The 22,600-nt window shown below is 43.8% G+C and overlaps 1 protein-coding gene across 1 annotated transcript in view; it reads left to right on the top strand.

The window, feature by feature from the left end:
• The window catches only part of LOC139264363 (protein Jumonji-like), a 447,980-nt gene that overhangs the window by 340,224 nt on the left and 85,156 nt on the right, over window positions 1-22,600 (top strand). Inside the window, exons 6-7 of the mRNA XM_070880677.1 lie at window positions 11,358-11,593; window positions 19,764-20,784. Coding sequence (XP_070736778.1) covers window positions 11,358-11,593; window positions 19,764-20,784 — 1,257 coding nt within the window. The remainder of the gene's footprint in view (window positions 1-11,357; window positions 11,594-19,763; window positions 20,785-22,600) is intronic.

Below are 22,600 nucleotides of genomic sequence, written 5' to 3' on the forward strand. Positions count from 1 at the left end.
CGTGGATAGAGAACTGGTTGGCAGACAGGAAGCAGATAGTCGGGATAAACGGGTCCTTTCCAGAATGTCAGGCAATGACTAGTGGGGTGCCGCCAGGGCTCAGTGCTGGGACCCCAGCTATTTACAATATACATGAATAATTTAGATGAAGGAATTGAGTGTAATATCTCCAAGTTTGCAGATGACACTAAGCTGGGTGGCAGTGTGAGCTGTGAGGAGGATGCTAAGAGGCTGCAGGGTTACTTGGACAGGTTAGGTGAGTGGGCAAATGCATGGCAGATGCAATATAATGTAGAGAAATGTGAGGTTATCCACTTTGGTGGCAAAAACACAAAGGCAGAATATTATCTGAATGGCGGCAGATTAGGAAAAGGGGAGGTGCAACGAGACCTGGGTGTCATGGTACATCAGTCATTGAAAGTTGGCATGCAGGTACAGCAGGCGATGAAAGCAAATGGCATGTTGGCCTTTATAGCTAGGGGATTTGAGCATAGAAGCAGGGAGGTCTTACTGCATTTGTACAGGGCCTTGGTGAGGCCTCAACTGGACTATTGTGTTCAGTTTTGGTCTCCTAATCTGGGTAAGGACATTCTTGCTATTGAGGGATTGCAGCGAAGGTTCACCAGACCTTCCCGGGATGGCAGGACTGACATATGAGGAGAGAATGGATCGACTGGGCTTGTATTCACTGGAGTTTAGAAACATAACAAATTCTGACGGGACTGGTCAGGTTAGATGCAGGAAGAATGTTCCCAATGTTGGGGAAGTCCTGAATCAGGGGACACAGTCTAAGGATAAGGGGTAAGCCATTTAGGACCTAGGTGAGGAGAAACTTCCTCACTCAGAGCTGTTAGCCTGTGGAATTCTCTACCGCAGAGAGTTGTTGATGGCAGTTCGTTGGATATATTGAAGAGGAAGTTTGATATGGCCCTTACTGCTAAAGGGATCAAGGGGTATGGAGATAAAGCAGGAAAGGGGTACTGAGGTGAATGATCAGCCATGATCTTAATGGAATGGTGGTGCAGTCTCGAAGGGCCGAATGGCCTACTCCTGCACCTATTTTCTATGTTTGTCAATTACCTTAAATCTGTGTCCTCAAGTTACAGACCCTTCTACCACTGGAAACATTTACTCCTTATTTACTCTGACAAAACCCTTCATGATTTTAACCACCTCTATCAAATTTCCCCTGAAACTTCTCTGCTCTAGCTCTAAGGAGAATAATCCCAGCTTCTCTAGCCTCTCCACATAACTGAAGCCCCATGTCTCTGGTACCATTTTAATAAATCTGCTCTGCACCCTCTCTAAGGCCTTGACATCCTTCCTAAAATGTGGTGCCCAGAATTGAACACAATACTCCATCTGGGGTCTAACCAACTGATTTTTAAAGGTTTAACATAACTTTCTTGTTTATGTACTCTGTGTCTATTTATAAAACCAAAGATCTCATATGCCTTTGCAAACAGCCTTCTCAACTTATCCGGTCACCTTCAAAGATTTGTGTATGTACACCCCCAGCTCGCTCTGTTCCTGAACTCCCTTTTAAAAATTGTGCCATTTAGTTCATATTGCCTCCCCTCATTCTTCTTACCAAAGTGTATCATTTCACAATTCTCTGAATTAAATTTTATCTCTGTGGCCATTTCACCAGTCTGCCCATGGCTTCCTGAAGTCTGTTACTATTCTCCTCACTGTTTACTACATTTCTAAGTTTTGTGTCATCTGCAAATTTGAAATGATGCCCTGTACACCAAAATCCAGCTCAATAATATATATCAAAAAGAGCAGTAATCCTGATACTGACCCCTGGGGAACACCAATATATACTTCCCTCCAATCTGAAAAACAACCGTTCACCATTACTCTCTGCTTTCTGTCCCTTATCCAATTTTGTATCCATGCTTCCAGTGCCCCTTTAATCCCATGGGGTTCAATTTTGCTAGCAAGTCAGCTATGTGGTGCTTTATTAAACTCGTTTTGAAAATCCATATACACATCATCAGCCGCACTACTCTTATGAACCCTCTCCATTACTTCATCAAAGAACTCAAATCCAGTTATTCAAACATGATTTGCCTTTAACAAATCCATGCTGGCTTTCATTTATTAGCTCACGCTTTTTCAAGCGTCAATTAATTTTGCACAGATTATTGTCTTTAAAAGTTTCCCCATCACTGCCGTCGGGCTGACTGGTCTGTAATTACTGGGTTTATCCCTCTCTCCATTTTTGAATAGGGCTGTAACATTTGCAATCCTCCAGTCCTCTGGCACCACTCGCCAATCGACAATGCACTGTAGCTCAGATGTTGGGTCACCTAAAGCGCAACTGCACAAAAGAGCTTTGAGGCCACCATCACGAAGTCCTGTGCAAAATCCAACCCTTCATTTATCCCTTTAGCTCTCTCCTAACATTAAAAGTTGGCCGGCATTTGGATGCCAACAAGCCGAGCTCTGTACATGTAAACAGGAGTGTAACTTGGGTCTGCTAGCCCTGCCCTTTGTCTTTTAGATGCTGGTTTGAGAGCGGTATCTGTAGCATAACAACATCCTTAGTTTCTCGATTCATGTGCAATGGTATTTTTTAATTTGTCCATTTTATAGGACCGTATGTGTAGTCAAATTTAATTTCACCCTGTAGCAGCAATAACTTGCCTTTAATGTAGAAAATATCACAAAAAGCTTCGGAGAAAGGGGAGAAAAATGAAATAGATAAAGGAATGGACAGCAAGCCATGGTGGAAGAAATAATAGAGGGAATCGAACACCTGGTGTAAAAGATGGGTTTTGAGATGATGTTTAAAGTGGAGAGAGAAATGGAGAGGTGGGAGAGGGTTAAGGCAGCAGTTATGAACATATGAACAATTACGGACAGGTAAAGACTATTTGGTCCATTGAGCCTGTCCCACACAATTGCGATATCCCCGCAATTTAAGAAAGGGGGAAGAGAAAAAACAGGGAACTATCGGTCAGTTAGCCTAATCAGTAGTCGGCAAAATACTAGAATCTATTATTAGGGACATGGCAACATGGTACTTAGAAAATTGTAATATAATGAGGCAGAGTCAACATGGTTTTATGAATGGCAAATTATGTTTGACAAATCTGTTAAGAGTTTTCTGAAGATGTAACTAGTAGGATGGTTAAGGGGGAACCAGTGGATGTAGTGTATTTGGATTTTCAAAAAGCATTCGATAAGGTTCCACACAAGAGGTTATTGCACAAAATTAGGATTCATGGGATTGGGAGTAATATATTGGCATGGATTGAGGATTGGTTAATGGTCAGAAAACAAGAGAGTAGGAATAAATGGGACTTTTTCGGGTTGACCGGTGTTAACTAGTGGGGTACTGCAATGATCAGTGCTTGGTCAACAGTTATTTTCAATCTACATTAATGACTTAGATGAAGGGACTGAGTGTAACGTATCCAAGTTTGCTGATGATACAAAGTTAGGTGGGAAAGTAAGCTGTGAGCAAGATGCAAAGAGGCTGCAGAGAGATATAGGGCCCAACATTGGCCATGACTTCTTTTTTTGGAATAAGTTTTTTCTGGCGTAAGTTAGAAAATGTCATTTTTCCCCCAAAATTTGCTCCAGAGTAAGTAAGTTAGGTACCAATTTTTTTTAAGTCAGTTTTTTATTTCAAAATGGGGTGTTCCCAGACACTTAGGACAGTTTTGGCCATTTATGCCACTTTGGCCAGCAAAAACATACTCCAAATCCACTTGGGTCAGCGTATGTGGCCAGCTCTGAAAAACCTTGCGGGCAGTTTAAAAAAAAAAAGCAGTGCACATTCAGCAGACTTTAGGGCAGGGATAGGGGAGGGAAGGGAACTGGAGAGGACCGCAACAACCAAGCAGCAAACATTAAGGAAAAGCTCAAACTAATAAAATACAATTTAAAAAAAGTAATAAATCCTACCTTATCTTTAAAGTCTGCCGGGGAAAGGCAGCGGGCCGGCCTGTGTGTGAGGCGATTCGGCCTGGGATAGGGGTGGGAAGACTCACCGGAGAAGTGCGAAGTGCGAGCTTGTGGACCGGAGAAGTTGCAGCTGCTGGATCTGCGCGTTTCATCGCGGAGGGGAGTGACCGGAGAAGCTGCTGTGCTTTTCATCGCGGAGTGGGGTGGGGGGGGAGGGGGGGAAGAGTGTGACCGGAGAAGCTGCTGTGCTTTTCATCGCGGAGGGGGGTGGGGGGGGGGGGGAAGAGTGTGACCGGAGAAGCTGCTGTGCTTTACATCGTGGGAGGGGGGAGGGGAAAGAGAGTGACCGGAGAAGCTGCTGTGCTTTTCATCACTGGGGGGCGGGGGGGAGCCCGCCGAGTGACTGGAGAAGCTGCTGGATCTGCGCTTTTCATCGGGGGTGGGGCGTCGGTGGGGCGCCATAGAGGGAGAGATGCTGGCCTTTATACAACGGGGAGGCTGGGAGAGGGGTACTGGTGGAGCGAGGAGGGTTTATTTTTTGGAGCTGTTCCTGTATTGTATTAATTGAATGTAAAATATATTTTATTGAAAACTTTGCAATGTACTTAACTTTATCGTAATAAAAATATTCTTGTATCAAAATTTACTCTTTAAGATCACTTAAATGATAAGATCACTTATAAACTTGTACTGTTACATAATTTACAAAAAACACCCAATGTGAGAACAGTTACACTCTAAGATCACTTAAACTTTAAGTTCATTTATAAATGTCTAAAGTTACATAACTTACTAAAAACATCCAATGTGAGAACAGTTAGAACAGTGAGTGAAGTGACATAAACAACAAAACAGCAGCAAAGAAAGGCTGCACCCATCTCTCATCCCCTTTAGTGTAAGGCCGCCCGCTGTGCTTGGCCTTGGGCTCTCCATGACCCCCTGCCCGCAGGCGATGGTGCAGTGTTTCTGGACTGCACACCAAGATTCTTCTTTCTAACATCTCGGCCACTGGACACCTCTTGATGGTGGAGTGTGTCAACGTCACGTGGCAAGCTGAAGGGCTCAGGCGGCAAGCTGGAGGGCGCGGCCTCGGCCTGTTCAGAGCTTGGTGCGGGGATTGGAGTGGGAGTGGCAGTTAATTCTGTCAATGGGCGCAGGGTCTGGGCGTGTTCCCTTACTGCAGCAGCTAACTCAAACATTCCCTCCCTCATGGCCTTGGTCATTGCGACTGTCGTCCTTTCCACTACCTCTGACATTCCATCCCTCATGGCCACCATTCCCTCACTGATGTTAGCGGACGTGGTTCCTATTTCCCGTGCCATTACTGTTACTTCTCCTGACAGTCCCGCTACCTCCTCACTCACCCTAGTGTTGGTGTCCAGGAGTGATCGGGTAAGCTCAACGCTCTCCCTACCAATTGCCAACATCTGAACAACATTTGTTGCATCCTACACCTTAGAAGAGCATGGTCCATGTCTCCTTCCCTTCCCCCTGGACCTGGGTCGCGGCATCCCACTGGGAGGCGCACGATTGGACCTTGGGGCCCTGGATGTTCCCTGCTGATTTGCACCAACACCGCCACCGCTGCTGGGACTTGTAGCCTCGGAAGGTGGGGCCACGGGTGTGCAATGCTGCGACACTAGACCACCACCACCACTGGGACCTGCAACTTCAGACGGTGGGAAACCATACAATGTCGAACCACTAATGACGGAGGAGCCTGGCAACTGAGACATATTGACCTCCAAGATTTAGTAGAACACTCCTGTCATCGAACCCCTCCCACATCCACTCAAAGTGCCCCTCACGCCCATGTTGTTCTGGACGGTTGCTCTCCTCTTCAGACTTGTCCACATCTGAATCTTGATTTGGATCATCAGGAGGATTGTCCTCAAGTTCTGCAACAGTGAAATGGGTGGCATGAGTAGGCTCACACAAAGCAGGTCAGGCAGCAGGTTGATTTGAAGGGCCACGATGACTTTTCATGACTTACCCACTCCCTCGCGTGCGGGCCCAGCTTGTGCAGTACGATGGTTTTTCTCCAGGCAGGACCCATCAAAGCAGCGACCCTCTCTTCCAAGGGTGTCAGTGGGTGCAGATTTGCCGGTTCTCTTCCTGTTCTAGTTCTTTCCCTTTTGTTGTGGGACAGTTTCTTCTGCAAAGATTAAAATGCAACTTTTTAGAGAGGGTGTCTTTCTGCTGGGTGGGACATGTACAGCTGGTCACATTTACAATTGAAATTACATTGAATAAATGAAAATATTACTTACACTAACTACTTGACCAAGGTCCTGCCACTTCTTTTTACACTGCCTTCCAGATCTCTTGTTGATCACCAATCTGCAGAATTCTTCTGCAACTTGGTTCCAGCGTTTCTTCATCTCTTTGGGTGGCACTTTTGTGTGACCTCTGCTGGTATCCAGGTGCTGCCATCTGTTCTCAGTGACAGTAACTAGTGACTCGACTTCGTCATGCAAGAAATTCTTTGTTCTTGATGGACCTTGCTGCATTATTGCTGCAACTGCTCCGAGACACTAACAGGACTTTTGCAATGCTCTGACACACTTTTCCACTGCACTTAGTGAAAGTGTAATTTTTCAAAACACAGTCCTCTGAGACACTTAGCACTTTTGCAATAATCCCTACGACTTCTCCAGGCATGCAACAGTTAATTTCAGACAGGATATTGCAGCTTTCATTCAGCACATCAGCTAGTTAGATTCAGAACTCTCCTGGCAGGCAGCAATTACAGCTGCGATGCTCTTTAAAAATGGCAGAGTGCCAAGTTTACTCTCTCTACTACGCATGCGCGCACGTCGGGACGGCACCACTGTGCATGCGCGAAGGTGCCGGCACTGTTTTCGGCTTGGCTGTTTGGCGCACGCACAGTCGGCGAGCTTGAGGTCAGTGCGCCGACAAAACTGCTTGGGGAAAATCTAGCCCATAGACAGGTTGACTGAGTGGGCAAGAACATGGCAAATGGAATACAATGTGGGGAAATGTGGAATTATCCACTTTGATAGGAAAAACAAAGAAGCAGAATATTTTTTGAATGGCAAGAGAATGGGAAATGTTTGAATTCAGGGGGACCTGTGTATCCTTGTACATGAATCACAGAACGTTAACATGCAAGCAATTAGGAAAGCAAATGGTATGTTGGCTTTTGTTACAAAGGGATTAGAGTACAAGAGTAAGGATTTCCTGAAGTGCATAAGGGATGGTTTTCAAGACCAATATGTCGAGGAACCAACTAGGGGAGAGGCCATCTTAGACTGGGTGTTGTGTAATGAGAGAGGATTAATTAGCAATCTCGTTGTGCGAGGCCCCTTGGGGAAGAGTGACCATAATATGGTGGAATTCTGCATTAGGATGGAGAATGAAACAGTTAATTCAGAGACCATGGTCCAGAACTTAAAGAAGGCTAACTTTGAAGGTATGAGGCGTGAATTGACCAGGATAGATTGGTGAATGATACTTATGGGGTTGACTGTGGATGGGCAATGGCAGACATTTAGAGACCGCATGGATGAACTACAACAATTGTACATCCCTGTCTGGCATAAAAATAAAAAAGCAAAGGTGGGTCAACCGTGGCTATCAAGGGAAATCACGGATAGTATTAAAGCCAAGGAAGTGGCATACAAATTGGCCAGAAATAGCAGCGAACCGGAGACTGGGAGAAATTTAGAACTCAGCAGAGGAGGACAAAGGGTTTGATTAGGGCAGGGAAAATGGAGTACGAGAAGAAGCTTGCAGAGAACATTAAGACGGATTGCAAAAGTTTCTATAGATATGTAAAGAGAAAAAGGTTAGTAAAGACAAATGTAGTCTTTACTGCAGTCAGAATCAGGGGAAGTCATAATGGGGAACAAAGAAATGGCGGACCAATTGAACAAGTACTTTGGTTCGGTATTCACTAAGGAGGACACAAACAACATTCCGGATATAAGAAGGTTCAGAGGTTCTAGTAAGGAGGAGGAACTGAGGGAAATCCTTATTAGTCGGGAAATTGTGTTGGGGAAATTGATGGGATTGAAGGCCGATAAATCTCCAGGGCCTGATGGACTGCATTCCAGAGTACTTAAGTAGGTGGCCTTGGAAATAGCGGATGCATTGACAGTCATTTTCCAACATTCCATTGACTCTGGATCAGTTCCTATCGAGTGGAGGGTAGCCAATGTAACCCCACTTTTTAAGAAAGGAGGGAAGAGAGAAAACAGGAAATTATAGACCGGTCAGCCTGACATCGGTAGTGGGTAAGATGATGGAATCAATTATTAAGGATGTCATAGCAGCGCATTTGGAAAGAGGTGACATGATAGGTCCAAGTCAGCATGGATTTGTGAAAGGGAAATCATGCTTGACAAATCTTCTGGAATTTTTTGAGGATGTTTCCAGTAGAGTGGACAAGGGAGAACCAGTTGATGTGGTATATTTGGACTTTCAGAAGGCTTTCGACAAGGTTCCACACAAGACATTAATGAGCAAAGTTAAAGCACATGGGATTGGGGGTAGTGTGCTGACATGGATTGAGAAATGGTTGTCAGACAGGCAGCAAAGAGTAGGAGTAAATGGGTACTTTTCAGAATGGCAGGCGGTGAGTAGTGGGGTACTGCAAGGTTCTGTGCTGGGGCCCCAGCTGTTTACACTGTACATTAATGATTTAGACGAGGGGATTAAATGTAGTATCTCCAAATTTGCGGATGACACTAAGTTAGGTGGCAGTGTGAGCTGCGAGGAGGATGCTATGAGGCTGCAGAGTGACTTGGATAGGTTAGGTGAGTGAGCAAATGCATGGCAGATGAAGTATAATGTGGATAAATGTGAGGTTGTCCACTTTGGTGGTAAAAACAGAGAGACAGACTATTATCTGAATGGTGACAGATTAGGAAAAGAGGAGGTGCAACGAGACCTGGGTGTCATGGCACATCAGTCATTGAAGGTTGGCATGCAGGTACAGCAGGCGGTTAAGAAAGCAAATGGCATGTTGGCCTTCATAGCGAGGGGATTTGAGTACAGGGGCAGGGAGGTGTTGCTACAGTTGTACAGGGCCTTGGTGAGGCCACACCTGGAGTATTGTGTACAGTTTTGGTCTCCTAACCTGAGGAAGGACATTCTTGTTATTGAGGGAGTGCAGCGAAGGTTCACTAGACTGATTCCCGGGATGGCGGGACTGACCTATCAAGAAAGACTAAATCAACTGGCCTTGTATTCACTGGAGTTTAGAAGAATGAGAGGGGACCTTATAGAAATGTTTAAAATTCTGATGGGTTTAGACAGGTTAGATGCAGGAAGAATGTTCCCAATGTTGGGGAAGTCCAGAACCAGGGGTCACAGTCTAAGGATAAGGGGTAAGCCATTTCAGACCGAGATGAGGAGAAACTTCTTCACCCAGAGAGTGGTGAACCTGTGAAATTCTCTACCACAGAAAGTTGTTGAGGCCAATTCACTAAATATATTCAAAAAGGAGTTAGATGTAGTTCTTACTACTAAGGGGATCAAGGGGTATGGCAAGAAAGCAGGAATGGGGTACTGAAGTTGCATGTTCAGCCATGAACTCATTGAATGGCGGTGTAGGCTAGAGGGGCCGAATGGCCTACTCCTGCACCTATTTTCTATGTTTCTATGTTTCTAAGAGTAAATAAGTCTTACTACAATTATACAGGGCATTGGTGAGGCCACACCTGGAGTACTGTATATAGTTCTGGTCTCCTTACCTAAGGAAAGACATACTTGCCTTAGAGGGAGTGCAACGAAGGTCCACTAGGAAGAGGGGATATCCCTATGAGGAGAGATTGAGTCGACTCGGCCTATATTTCCTCGAGTTTAGAAGAATGAGAAGTGATCTAATTGAAACATATAAAATTCTTAAGGGGTTTGACAGGGTTAATGCTGAGAAAAAGTTCCCCTGGCTGGGGAATCTAGAACACGGGGTCACAGTCTCAAAATAAAGGGTCGTCCACTGAGGACTGAAAGGAGAAATTTCTTTACTCAAAGGGTTGGGAATCTTAGAATTCCAATCGTTGAGTATATTCAAGACAGAGGTTGATATTTCTTGGGAACGAAGGGAATTAAGGGAAATGGGGATAGTGCGGGAAGGTGGAGTTGAGGTAGAAGATCAGCCATGATCTTGTTGAATGGCGGAGCAGGCTCGAATGGCCAAATGGCCTACTCCAGCTCCTATTTCTTATGTTCTTAAGATACCTTGTGTATCGCAACATAATGGGCCGAAAATTGTAGTTGGAGGCTTCCTTCGTACGAACGCACAAAAAAAATCTGTGAAACTACCTATTGGTCTCGGAGGAACGTAGGATTCCGGTCGGAAGCCTTCATTCGCTGCACAGCACATGGGAAGATGTCTTCCACGTACGAATGCATCTGCTGGAATCACGTGGGCCTGGACCATCAATCACTATCTAGTATTCTCATTGATAATAATAGGAACTCCGTTAGTATGGGCTCCCATTACAATCAATGAGAATAACGCCCTAAAACAAGAAACACAGCACAATAAATTAAAAAAAAATATATACCTCACATTTAAAATTAATTGAAATTAAATGCAATTAAATATTTTAGAAAAAAAAGTTTCGGAATTTTTTTGAATGGGGTTAAAAATAATGGACCTTAATGGACAGGGATTTTAATATAAAAATGAATGATTGATTAAATTTAATTTTCCTTTGTTTTAAAAGTGTTACGCTGGGAAAAGTAAGCTATAGGCCTGCTTTTACCTGGTGTAAAAGTTTGAAGGACATTTGCTGGGCATAAATTGGGCAAATAGCCCAATCTCTGCTGTGCGGATGCCCTTCCTGCGGGGATGCGTAGAATCTGTCTCAAGAAATTTTGTCTGATCGGAAAAGTCAATTCTCGACGCCCCGGTTTTTGCGAAGCCTCGCCGGGTGTGTGCGCACTTCATACACACCCGGCAAGGCCGTAATTTTTGGGCCATACACTCCACTCCACCCAAAACCATGTGATCTACTGGGAGTGGCAAAAAAAAGATTTTAAAAACCCAGGCTAATTTGGGGGGGGGTGGAAAGGAGGCTGAAGGCTATGCTGGTAGTGGGGGAAAGGGGGAAGAGGGTGCACAAAAGGCGAATGAAAGATTTGAAGGGTGTGAGAGGGCATGCACCGCTGGAGCAGGTTGCGTCTTATTTCTTGGACTTCGGAGCCAACACTGTGTAAAGTACCATCTGGTGAGATCTAGTTTAAGGTTGAATGTAAAAAGCATCATTGATGTTTTGTTTGGACAGATTAAAACTTCTTTCTTAACTAGGCTATTCATACCTGGTGAAACAGTGTTCAATTCACGCTTCCCACAGTGGTTTCTAAAACATTTCTATGGAGTTGTCATTGATTTATAAATTGTGTATGAATTTCTTATAACCTGAGTTTAAGATAGTTTTTCCCTTAACTTTTCACATTTGTTATTTCAGTTTTGAATGGTTCTAGTAAGCTTTTGAGAGAAAAAGAATCTGTCCAGAAACACAAAGGAAAAGAGGCCACGCCAGGGAAAGACAAGAACAGTGACCAAAAGGTTGAGTGCAAGAAAGAGCTGTGTTCGACAGGCACTGCTGCTAATTCTTCTTCACAAATGGGCAGCTCAACAAAAGGCCCTGCTGCTAATGGCTCATCTGTTACTAAACCATCTCAGGAGCACCGAACGCAACAGGTACAAAAATGACTGCCCAGCATATTTAACTGAAGAGTTAGCCCCATAACACAGAAGGGCCGTTCATTTTCAAAAACGAGCATAAAGATGGAATACTTCTACAGTCCCCACCACTTAAAACACCCACGTTTAAAACGGGTAGCCAAATGCGATAACCATTGACCATTGACCAAATGCGATAACCATTACCTATTTTGCATTAAAGTCAATTTCAGAGTTGCCGGTTATAGCATTTTAAGTGCTCAGTTTATTTTGGGCAGAAAGAGCCAGTGAGTTTCAGGAGTTTTGCTCTACTGCTCTGCAGACTGGATGGTTGTGGTTTGCATCATTCCTATAGGAGAAACAAATATTACATACATTGGGTCCCCAGATGTCATGTATGTTGCACTATACCAGCCATCGCATGTAATAGGCAAATCTCATTTGCATGGACATGTTCACTTTAAGTGGTGGGGACGAAATCTTTATCTTTTTGAGATACCTGAAACGTAGAGTTTGAATATACAGGTACTTGACTAAACCAAAAATTGCATTTGTAGCAATGCGTTTGGAGATTTTGTGATTGGGCTCACAGATGAGGCAGTTTTACTGCTGGTGATCTCGTAGTGCTAGTTTCCAGCTCTGCGATTTGGCATGGACCTGCCTTAACATGAATCGACAGCACCTGTCTCGCCCAGTATCCAGTAAAAGACTGATGCTGGCAGAGTTTTGGGATAGTTGTTTTCGGGGAACAGTGTGTTTTCAGTAACTGTCCATGATTGTGTGCGTGAGACATTTTATTCCCTCCTAATGGGAAAGTTGTTGGTCTCTCCTGGGCATCCATTGTCTGATGACAGCAAAGTTAAGACTGGAATGCTTGCTATGTCATTGCTGCTAAATCATGGCCTACCTTTCCTATGGACAGCCTCCTTCCTCTTTGCGTGATTTTTTTTTTTCTTTCTATGCTAATATATTAGATTTGCTAAGAATTGAACATAAATAACTACCTGATGGGTTATTTCCTTAGCCCATGAATTTTGCTTCCACATAAGGGCCTACATTGATAGTTGCTAATTTAATGTTTGATTAGATCTCCATTTAGACATCTTGGCTGCTTCACATAGCCTGTGATGTTCCAATTTTAAAATCTACAGGATGTCTCTGTCTCAATACTATCTTTCTTCATTGTCCCTCCCACATCTGTATACAATGAAATCTTTGCAGATATTGGAGTACTGCAGTTTAGGGAATCTGTATAGGTACATTCCAGCATTCATTGGTAATTTGGTACCCTGCAATTTCCTGTTTAAACTTGAATATGCTTGGGTGCTGTAAGAGGGCTAATTATTCTCCATAAAACTGCACCATGTTCTACATTTTCTAGGGTCACTGTTTAACCAGCCATGAAGATCTGTGCGTACTTGATTTAAATGATTAAATATATATATTTTTCACAGTCTGCTCTCAGTTTTTGAATAGGTAATTAATCCTTCGTTTGATTGTGTCCTTGCTCATTTCTTAAATTGAACACGCTGTCCTGGCTCGGATGCTTCAGTCAGTGAGTAATGTGTCAGCAGTACGTGGAGTAATGTCATTGGCCCACACCACTGTACTCATCTGCCAAGCGATAGTGAGGAGCTCCTTGTGGAACTTGTGTTGTAACCATATTTAATCTGTAGTCACAGTAAGAGTGTCGCTGCTAAATGATTAACTTCATGTCTGCCAAATTACTACAGCACTAATTTTAAGTGTCTAGAAGCCCATTGCTCAAGGAATATTCCTTTCATTTTGGAAAATGTACCAATACCAACTGTTGCCATTGTTGTACTCAGCATGGAGTCTCTAGTTGTGTAGCTGGGAGTCACAAAATGCAGTCATAGTTCATATATTGGCATCTTTGTAAAACATTGGGAACATGTCTGATGGGTTCAATATTTTGCACTCTGCTGTCAGACACAAACAGGTGCAGTTGCAATAACAAGCAAGAAGTGCTACGAATACACAGCAAGTCTGCCAGCACCTTAATAAACAAGTGATGGGTTAATGATTTGGAAACATCTTGATTCTGTTTAATATTTTAATTTTTGTTTTTGACAACACTTTTATTGAGCATACATTCTCAGCAGTGATGTTTTATAATGAAAGATAAATCATTGGTGTAATAGCCATTTGTTCCTTGGGTGTTGATTGATATAGGGATAGGTATAAAATTAGTCAATCTGGCTGTAATTGGGACACGAATGTTCATGCCACACTACTTAACACGCCATACCTGATTGATGCTATGTTTTGTACAACTGAGATTAATTCTGCAGTGAAACAGACTTTGTAGAAATGTTTATGGCAAGTGGAGACAGAAGCCCCCCTTCTGGGTCTCTTTCCCGCACCTACCTTTCTCTTTCCTCCTCCTCTATCCTTCACGATTCCTCCCCTTCACCCCTTCTTGTTTCCCCCTTTCCCCCCTGAAACCTGTTGGTTGTTAGGTTTATGTTGACCGGTCTATGCGGTGAAAATGCCACAATATTTAGGATATCAATTGTGCATAGCTCAAAAATGTCTTTCCATTCCTCGAATTTCAAACTTGTTGAGAAACATTTGGACCGCAATAGCCACAATGAAAAATGGAAGGCTAAATATTTTGATTTGATTTCCCATTCTCTGTGGAACATTTTTATAATGAATGCAAATGAACAACAGGTTTTTGAAAACCTGGAACTGAAATGCATTGCAGATGTGTGAATGTACGGGAACTTTGCTTACTGACTATAGCATTTAACAGAACTAGTTTTGTAACCTTGAGCATTGCTGACACAGGCAGATTTTTCACTGGCCATTTATAGGTTTGCTATTTTATTACTTTTAGGTTCTTCCTAAATATATATACACAACATGAGATATTTGTAGGACAAGTTGCAGAAGAATATTGTGGGGGGGGGGCGGGAGGAGACGGGGAATTGAATTCTATGCCACATGTAGTTTTATAAATGTAACGAAGTTGATTGGAAATGAACGGTGTTACGGGATTTTCTAGTTTTCAAAGCATAGCGCAAACAGAAAATGATTGGCAGTGGACTATGGACTCTGGAGTGTTACTGTTGTTATTACTGTTGTTTCAGTGAGAGTTCATATTTACTTAACAGTCCATATGCCTTCAGAAGCAACTCTTTCCAGGCAACTAGATGGCACAGTACATTTAGGGCACTGGCTTTACCCTTCTGGGATCAGCACTCAATGGACTGATGGGTAGAAAGTGGCTATAAGAGTAATCAGCTTGGGCAATCTCCATTCAGTTGGGCTTAGACCTATGATACAAAATCGGACTCAGTTTGGTACCAGTTGGGAGTGCCATTCAGACAAGACTTCCATTTATATAGCGCCTTTCATGATCACCGGACGTCCCAAAGCGCTTTACAGCCAATGAGGTACTTTTTGAAGTGTAGTCACAGTTGCAATGTAAGTAACATGGCAGCCAATTTTGTGCACAGCGAGGTCCCACAAACAACAATGTGATAAAGACTAGATAATCTGTTTCAGTGATGTTGATTGAGGGATAAATAGTGCCATAGGATCTTTTACGTCCACCTGAGAGGGCAGACGGGGCCTCGGTTTAATGTCTCATTTGAAAGACGACACCTCTAACAATGTAGCACTCCCTCAGCACTGCGCTGGAGTGTCAGCCTAGATTTTTGTGCTCAAGTCTCTGGTGTGAGACTTGAACCCATAACCTTCTGACTCAGAGGTGAGGGTGTTACCAACTGTGCCACGACTGACAAAAGGGAATTTACTTTTAAGATTGGGGCAGAATAGAGGGAACGTTACTCTGCATCCAGCTGAGCTGTGGCGGCGCACTTCGAGTTGCTGGATACCATGTATTTCCCCCACCTCTCTTCCTCCGCCCCCAACCCCTCCTAATATCCAAGAGGTCTGGGTAGCCACCAAACGTGTGACCTGGCAATTGCCTTCATCATGACCATGCCCGGGTGCTCATTGTGGAGTGCTCTGATGAACCTCTCTCTGTCCATTTGGGGCATGACTACTCGGGTTTCCCCATAGTCGGCAATTGGCCTGAATCGAGAGTTCATCCATGCGCCTGTGAAATGGTTTGAATTCCTCAGGGCATGCCCCGTACGTGGCTGCCCAGTCCTCATTCAGGACACATTTCTTGACTAAAGACAGTAGCGGGTCTCTATTTGTCCAGACTTTAATCTGACGGGCTGTCACGGGTGAGCTTTCGCTTTCGAAAGCTTCAACAGCCATGGCCATCTCAGCACCATGCTCGGTAGCCCCCTCGGTGGTGGCTAGTGGGAGCCTGCTGAGTGCATCGGCGCAGTTTTCAGTGCCCGGTCTGTGCCGAATTGTGTAGTCATAGGCGGCTAACGTGAGTGCCCACCTCTGAATGCGGGCCGATGCATTAGCATTTATGGCCTTGTTGTCGGCCAAAAGGGACATTAAGGGTTTGTGATCTGTCTCCAGTTCAAATTTCCTGCCAAACAGGTACTGGTGCATTTTTTTTTTTTTTACAGCATATACACATGCGAGCGCCTCCTTTTCTACCATCCCGTAGCCCCGTTCTGCCTGGGACAGACTTCTGGAGGCATAAGCTGCCGGCTGTAACTGACCCTTGGCATTAACATGCTGCAACACACACCCGACCCCATAGGACGACGCGTCGCACTTTAAAACGAGTTTCTTACATGGGTCATATAGCGTTAACAGAGCACGAAATTTGTTATGCTCCAACAATCTATCAAAAGCCCTTTCCTGGCTGTCCCCCCAGACCCATTCGCGACCTTTGCGTAGGAACACGTGTAGCGGCTCTAACAGCGTGCTCAATTTGGGAAGAAAGTTACCAAAATAATTCAGGAGCCCCAGGAACGAAAGCAGCTGTGTCGTGTTGTGGGGCCTGGGTGCTCTCTGGATCGCATCTGTTTTGGACGCAGGTCTGATCCCGACTGCTGCTACCCTCATCCCCAGGAATTCTACCTCTGGAGCTAGGAAGACACACTTTGCCTTTTTCAGTCGCAGACCTACCCGGTCCAGTCTGCGTAGCACCTCCTCCAATGACGGTTAAATACATGACAAGTAGGACAGCTGGCTTCAGTGTCCCTGAGCTAGGGAGAGGAAAAACTATCCTGGGTCCTTGATCCATTGTCGGGTTTACACGTCAATCATGTTCCCTTGGGCAAGTTACTGAAGAGCTGTTGGCTCCTGTGGTCAGCATGAGGCATAAACCTTTGGAAAATAGGGCAAGAAAATTTGATATTTTTAAACTTATTTTACGATTAAGAAGGAAAGTTTTATTTACTGTTTTGTTGCGTAACGTTGGTGCCCTGCTGTGTAACAACAGGCTTGTGGGTGGGGGGTGGGGGGGGGGGGGGGGGAGATTTTTTTGCGGGGAGCCAAAAATAGAACTCAAAAAATTTATGTTCAATGAGTCATTTTTTTTAAAATTGTAATTAAAATCACTTTCAGGCACATTTTTCCAGAATCTACAGTTTGCACATTGATGAATTTTATTGATAACCAGTGGATTACAATATACATTAATGATTTAGATGAAGGAATTAAATGTAATATCTCCAAGTTTGCAGATGACACTAAGCTGAGTGGCAGTGTGAGCTGCAAGGAGGATTCTAAGAGGCTGCAGGTAGACTTGGACAGGTTAGATGAATGGGCAAATGCATGGTAGATGCAGTATAATGTGGATAAATGTGAGGTTATCTACTTTGGTGGTAAAAACAGGAAGGCAGATTATTATCTGAATGGTGACAGATTAGTAAAAGGGGAGGTGCAACGAGATCTGGGTGTCATGGTACATCAGTCATTGAAGGTAGGCATGCAGGTACAACAAGCAGTAAAGAAAGCAAATGGCATGCTGGCCTTCATAGTGAGAGGATTTGAGTATCGGAGCAGGGAGGTCTTGCTGCAGTTGTACAGGGCCTTGGTGAGACCACACCTTGAGTATTGTGTGCAGTTTTGGTCTCCTAATCTGAGGAAAGATGTGCTTGCTATTGAGGGATTGCAGCGAAGGTTCACCAGACTGATTCCTGGGATGGCAGTACTGACATGAAAGACTGGATCGGCTAGGCTTATACTCACTGGAATTTAGAAGACTGAGAAGGGATCTCATAGAAACGTATAAAATTCTGACGGGATTCGACAGGTTAGATGCAGAAAGAATGCTCCTGATGTTGCGGAAGTCCAAAACCAGGGGACACAGTCTAAGGATAAGGGGTAAGCCATATAGGACCGAGATGAGGAGAAACTTTTTCACCCAGAGAGTTGTGAACCTGTGGAATTCTCTACCACAGAAAGTTGTTGAGTCTAGTTCGTTGGATATATTCGATGTGGCCCTTACAGCTAAAGGGATTAGCGGCTATGGAGAGAAGGCTGGGGTGGGGTACTGAAGTTGAATGATCAGCCATGATCTTATTGAATGGTGGTGCAGGCTCGAAGGGCCGAATGACCTGCTCCTGCACCTATTTTCTATGTTTCTATGTTTCAATCCTCTGTGATGACAGTGAAGGCTCAATGGCTCCCTCTGTTGACATAGGTTGGAGTTTCACAAGCTCCATCATCAAAGTCATTTCTGATGGGTAATGGTGGGCACACTCCTGCCAGAATAGTTGATGGACTGCACCGTGTGTAAGTCCCGATTTGACCTTCAAGTGCTCCTGAACTAAAGCCCATCACAGGTCTTGCAACAATGCAGGAACAGTTAAACACAAGACGGGCTGTAGGTCAGGTCGTGTACTTACTAGTATGGTGATGGGTTTGTGTGTGTCCCCATAATTCTGAACTTTGACTGAACCTTCAGGGCGAGTGCAGCATTCTAGGGCTTCCAATGAGGGGAAATGCGGGCAGGTCACTGTCACTGTACTGACGGCCCTTAACCAGACATGGGCTGATGCTGGCAGTTTTAGCCTTCTAAGCTGCTTTAAGGTTGTCCTATAAATAATTCGAAACCTTGTACTGTATGCCTGGCACACAACTGATTTTCCAAGTAGCCCTATTTGCAGTTTCTCTCTCCTGCTTTAACCACTCTCAACTCTGATCTACATGATACTGATGGCTAAAAACCTGGTGGCTGCTGCCAGCCGGCTGCTCCTACCCATAATACTACTGAAGTGGTTGTAAAACTCACCTTGCTTATGTTGTTGCCTCTTGTTAATTGGTGCCATTCATTGGGGGCTGGAAAACTTTTGATTTAAGCTACCCATGGAGCCACTTGGTTGGAAGAAAATGTGACATGCTAGTGAAAATACAGTTTAAAATATTTTAACACTTCACTCTTCTCTACCTCCTCCCCTTCCTCAGTCCTTCCTAGTGACCATAAGCTTCAGTACTGGTGCACACCGGACGGAGTGAGAAGTCTTGCAGAATTTAGATGGCTGGGATCATGTTTTTGGCCAATGCTATCTTTAAAAAAAAAAATAATTCTTGCTAGTTCTTTCTTTGCTCACTTTCTCCTCTCCTCTTCTCTCCTTAAATATGTTATCTCCTTGCTGGGTTGTATTTCCACAGTCACCTGTAGTCATCTGGGAGCTTGTCCCAAGAGGCCATTATTTGCTTATGATTAGGAGAGCACTGACCCTAATCTCTACAGTGTGTATGTGTGTGTGAGAATCAGGGAAATCCCTTCTTTAAGTTTAGTAGTGAATATGGTAGTTAAAGAAAATGTATTTTTTATCTCCCTTTTAGTATCAACTTGGCTCAATTGGTAGTACTCTCACTTCTGAGTCTCAGAAGGTTGTAGGTTTAAATTCCACTCCAAGACATGTGCACACAATCTAGGCTTGTGCTGCTGGGCAGTACTGGACGAATGCTGCATTATCCAATGTGCTGTCTTTCGGACGAGGAGCAGCCTGCCTGTTCGGCTGGACATGAAAGATCCAGTGGTATGGGTCAAAGACGAGCAGGGAGTTCTCTTGATATCCTGGCCAACATTCTTTCCTCAGACAACACCACTAACATCAGATTTGCTTTTTGTGGGGCCTAGCTGTGTACAGTTTGACTGTGGTGTCTGTCTACATAATGGTGACTACGCTTTGCGGCATCCTGAGGACGTGATCAGACAATATGTAAATGCATGCTTTGTTTCTTCTAATATGAACAGTTAGTTATTGTAAGACAGGTTTATGTATAAGTAAGGGATGACAGTGTTAATCATTGTGCTTTTGTTCTGCTGCAGATTTCAAAGGGGGCGAATGGAATTGCCCAGACTCCATCGTTAGGCGCGAATGCATCTAGTGCCAAAAAGAATAGGGAGGTCAGACCTTCACCGTCCAAAACTGTGAAGTACACTGCAACGGTGACAAAGGGAAATGTTACATACACCAAAGCCAAGAAAGAACTGGTCAAGGAAACCAAACCGAACCATGTCAAATCCAGTGTAGCTGTTAACCATACAATCTCAGGGAAAACCGAAAGCAGCAATGCAAAATCAAGAAAACAGGTGCTATCCAATGGAACGTCACATTCAAATGGTGCTGCCCTTAGCTGTGTCAAACTAAATGGAAAGATGAACGGGAAAGCATCCACTAAAGTTGAAGTAAGAGAAGTTAAGGAAGGACTGCGGACCTCCAAAAGGAGGCATGAGGAGGTCAACCATATAGTGAAACCACAGTCACCTTCAAAGAGAGTGAAAGCTAACACATGTACAGCAGGAGCTAAAGATAATAAAGTAAATATAAAACAAAAAACTCTACCTAATGGACGAATAAAGTGTGAAACACCAGTCAAAAACAGTGAAAGACAGAGGCTTAGGAAGGCATCCTTAGGTAAGAACACCCCAAGCAAACAAGCACAGAGCAAATTGGAAAGTGCCTCCAGCGAAAATAGTTCTACCTCAGCTACAGAGTCCTCGCACAAGCCACAAGACTCTTCAGTAAAACAGGAGAAAGGCAACAAGGTTGGCATGGCACTGGTTGGAGAAATTCCCATTCTCAGGCCTACCCAGAAGGAGTTTCATGACCCGTTAGCTTATGTGGAATCTGTCAGAACTCAGGTGGAGAAGTATGGCATGTGCCGAGTGATCCCTCCCTCTGACTGGAGGCCCGAGTGCAAATTGAATGATGAAATGCGGTTTGTGACTCAGATTCAGCATGTGCATAAACTGGGTAGACGCTGGGGACCCAATGTACAACGACTAGCCTGCATCAAGAAACACCTCAGATCTCAGGGCATTACTATAGATGAGCCCCCACTCATAGGTAAGCCATCTATTATTGTACATTCTGCACACTACAGCACTTTATATGTGAAAGTGCACTTCATGTATATATGGAATATATATTATAAAGCAAATTTAGTATGTTAAAATTCACTTTGTGCTGTTCCTTGATCTCGTTACCAGAAGTTATATTTAGTTAGAGCTAAATTGCTTCCACATGAAGTGAAGTGGCATAGAAAAACACAGTAACATTGGATACTGCAGTAAACTTGCACGGAAAGTGATTTGTATATATTTCTCACAAAAGAATTCCAGCTTTGTTGGAAAGAGCACTCGGTAATTCTTGGGGCTAGAAATTGCGTAGTGCCCCGTTTGGGGTGCTGACTTTTCAGGGAGTGTAAAAGTAGTGCCAGGCGGAAAAGATTTATTGATCGCAGGAATTTCTGCTTTAGTGCTCCGAGAGAGAAGTGGCGTGCTAAATCAAGCGCTATCACTTCCCTTAGAGCGCTAAAGTCAGGGGTGGTAGCGGCAGAGTACGGAACAATCAGCGCTGCTGTCTTTGGAGGCTCCTTTCCTCACTTAAAGGGAAGGGCCAATGTTGGTGTGATTCAATCGTCGTCCTATTTCTATGGGGCCGCAGGACCTGTGCTACGTGCATAACAGCCCCAAGCACTCCGAGAGTACAGGGCTGATGAATCGCGGGGTCCAAAAAAGCAAAAGACACCAGACTAGGGAGGTTAATAAATTTTGCCCTATCTGCCTTTAAATAGCACTCCAGAAGTGGCCAGCCGAGGTGACAACGTGGGCCCTGTTTTGAGAACTTCCCTGTCAAGTGTACCCGTACGATGTGAGCAGGTGTCTGGTTTTGCTCCACTGTCAGCCTTTCATCTTCAACATGTATCTTCAGAAGCCAGTGTGTACCAGTTCATAAACTGTTTCTGCAGAATTTTACAGCACAGGAGGAGGATACTTAGCCCATTGTGCCTATTTTGGCTCTCTGGAAAAAAAATGGCCACTTAGTTCCATTCCTCTGCTCTTTCGCCATGCCATTTCATATTTGTATTTTTCAAATAGTTATGCACTTCCTTTTTAAAAGCTATTTTTGATTCTGCTTTCACTATTGTTTGACAGGGTTTTTCATGTCCTGAAAAATCTTCTGCACTGTTTTGGCAGTGATAAATTCATGCTCACTATTTAGCATTAATTTAACTTCATTAGCAATTGACTTAAATAGTGGAAGTAATTTTCCCAATTTTACCTCATCAAAGCCAATCATGTTAAACACTTTTATCATCTTCACTTAACTTCTTTTGTTTTGAAGAAACAGGGCCCAAGTTTCTCTAGTCTCTCCTCACAACTAAAGCCCTTCATCCCTGATATCATATTCGTGAATCTCTTCTGCACCCACTCCATGGGTTTGACATCTTTCCTAAAGTAGGGTGGCCAAAACTGAACATAATATTCAAACTGCTTCTTAACCAATGATTTATATAGGTTAACCATTAGCTTTTTTCTTTTATAGTCTGTATGCTTACTTACATTTTGCTTTTATAGTCTGTATGCTTATTAAAACCAAGCATCCCATATGTTTTTCTCCCCCCACCGTTATCAACTTGTCCTCCTTTTTAAGATTTGTGTATCTGATCCCCAAGTGTCTTGTTTCTGTACTCCTTTGTAATGTTTTACCATTTAGTGTATGACATTTCATTATTCATCTTTCCAAAATGTATTGCCCCTCATTTCTCTGCATTAAATTTTATTTGCTAACCTGTTGATTTCCTTTCGGAACCTTTCTGAAGTTGCTTACAGTCTTCTTCACAGTTAACTGCACTGCCTATTTGTGCGTTGTTTGTACA

This window comes from Pristiophorus japonicus, chromosome 5, assembly GCF_044704955.1.
Source record: "Pristiophorus japonicus isolate sPriJap1 chromosome 5, sPriJap1.hap1, whole genome shotgun sequence".
In the NCBI taxonomy this organism is placed as follows: domain Eukaryota; kingdom Metazoa; phylum Chordata; class Chondrichthyes; family Pristiophoridae; genus Pristiophorus; species Pristiophorus japonicus.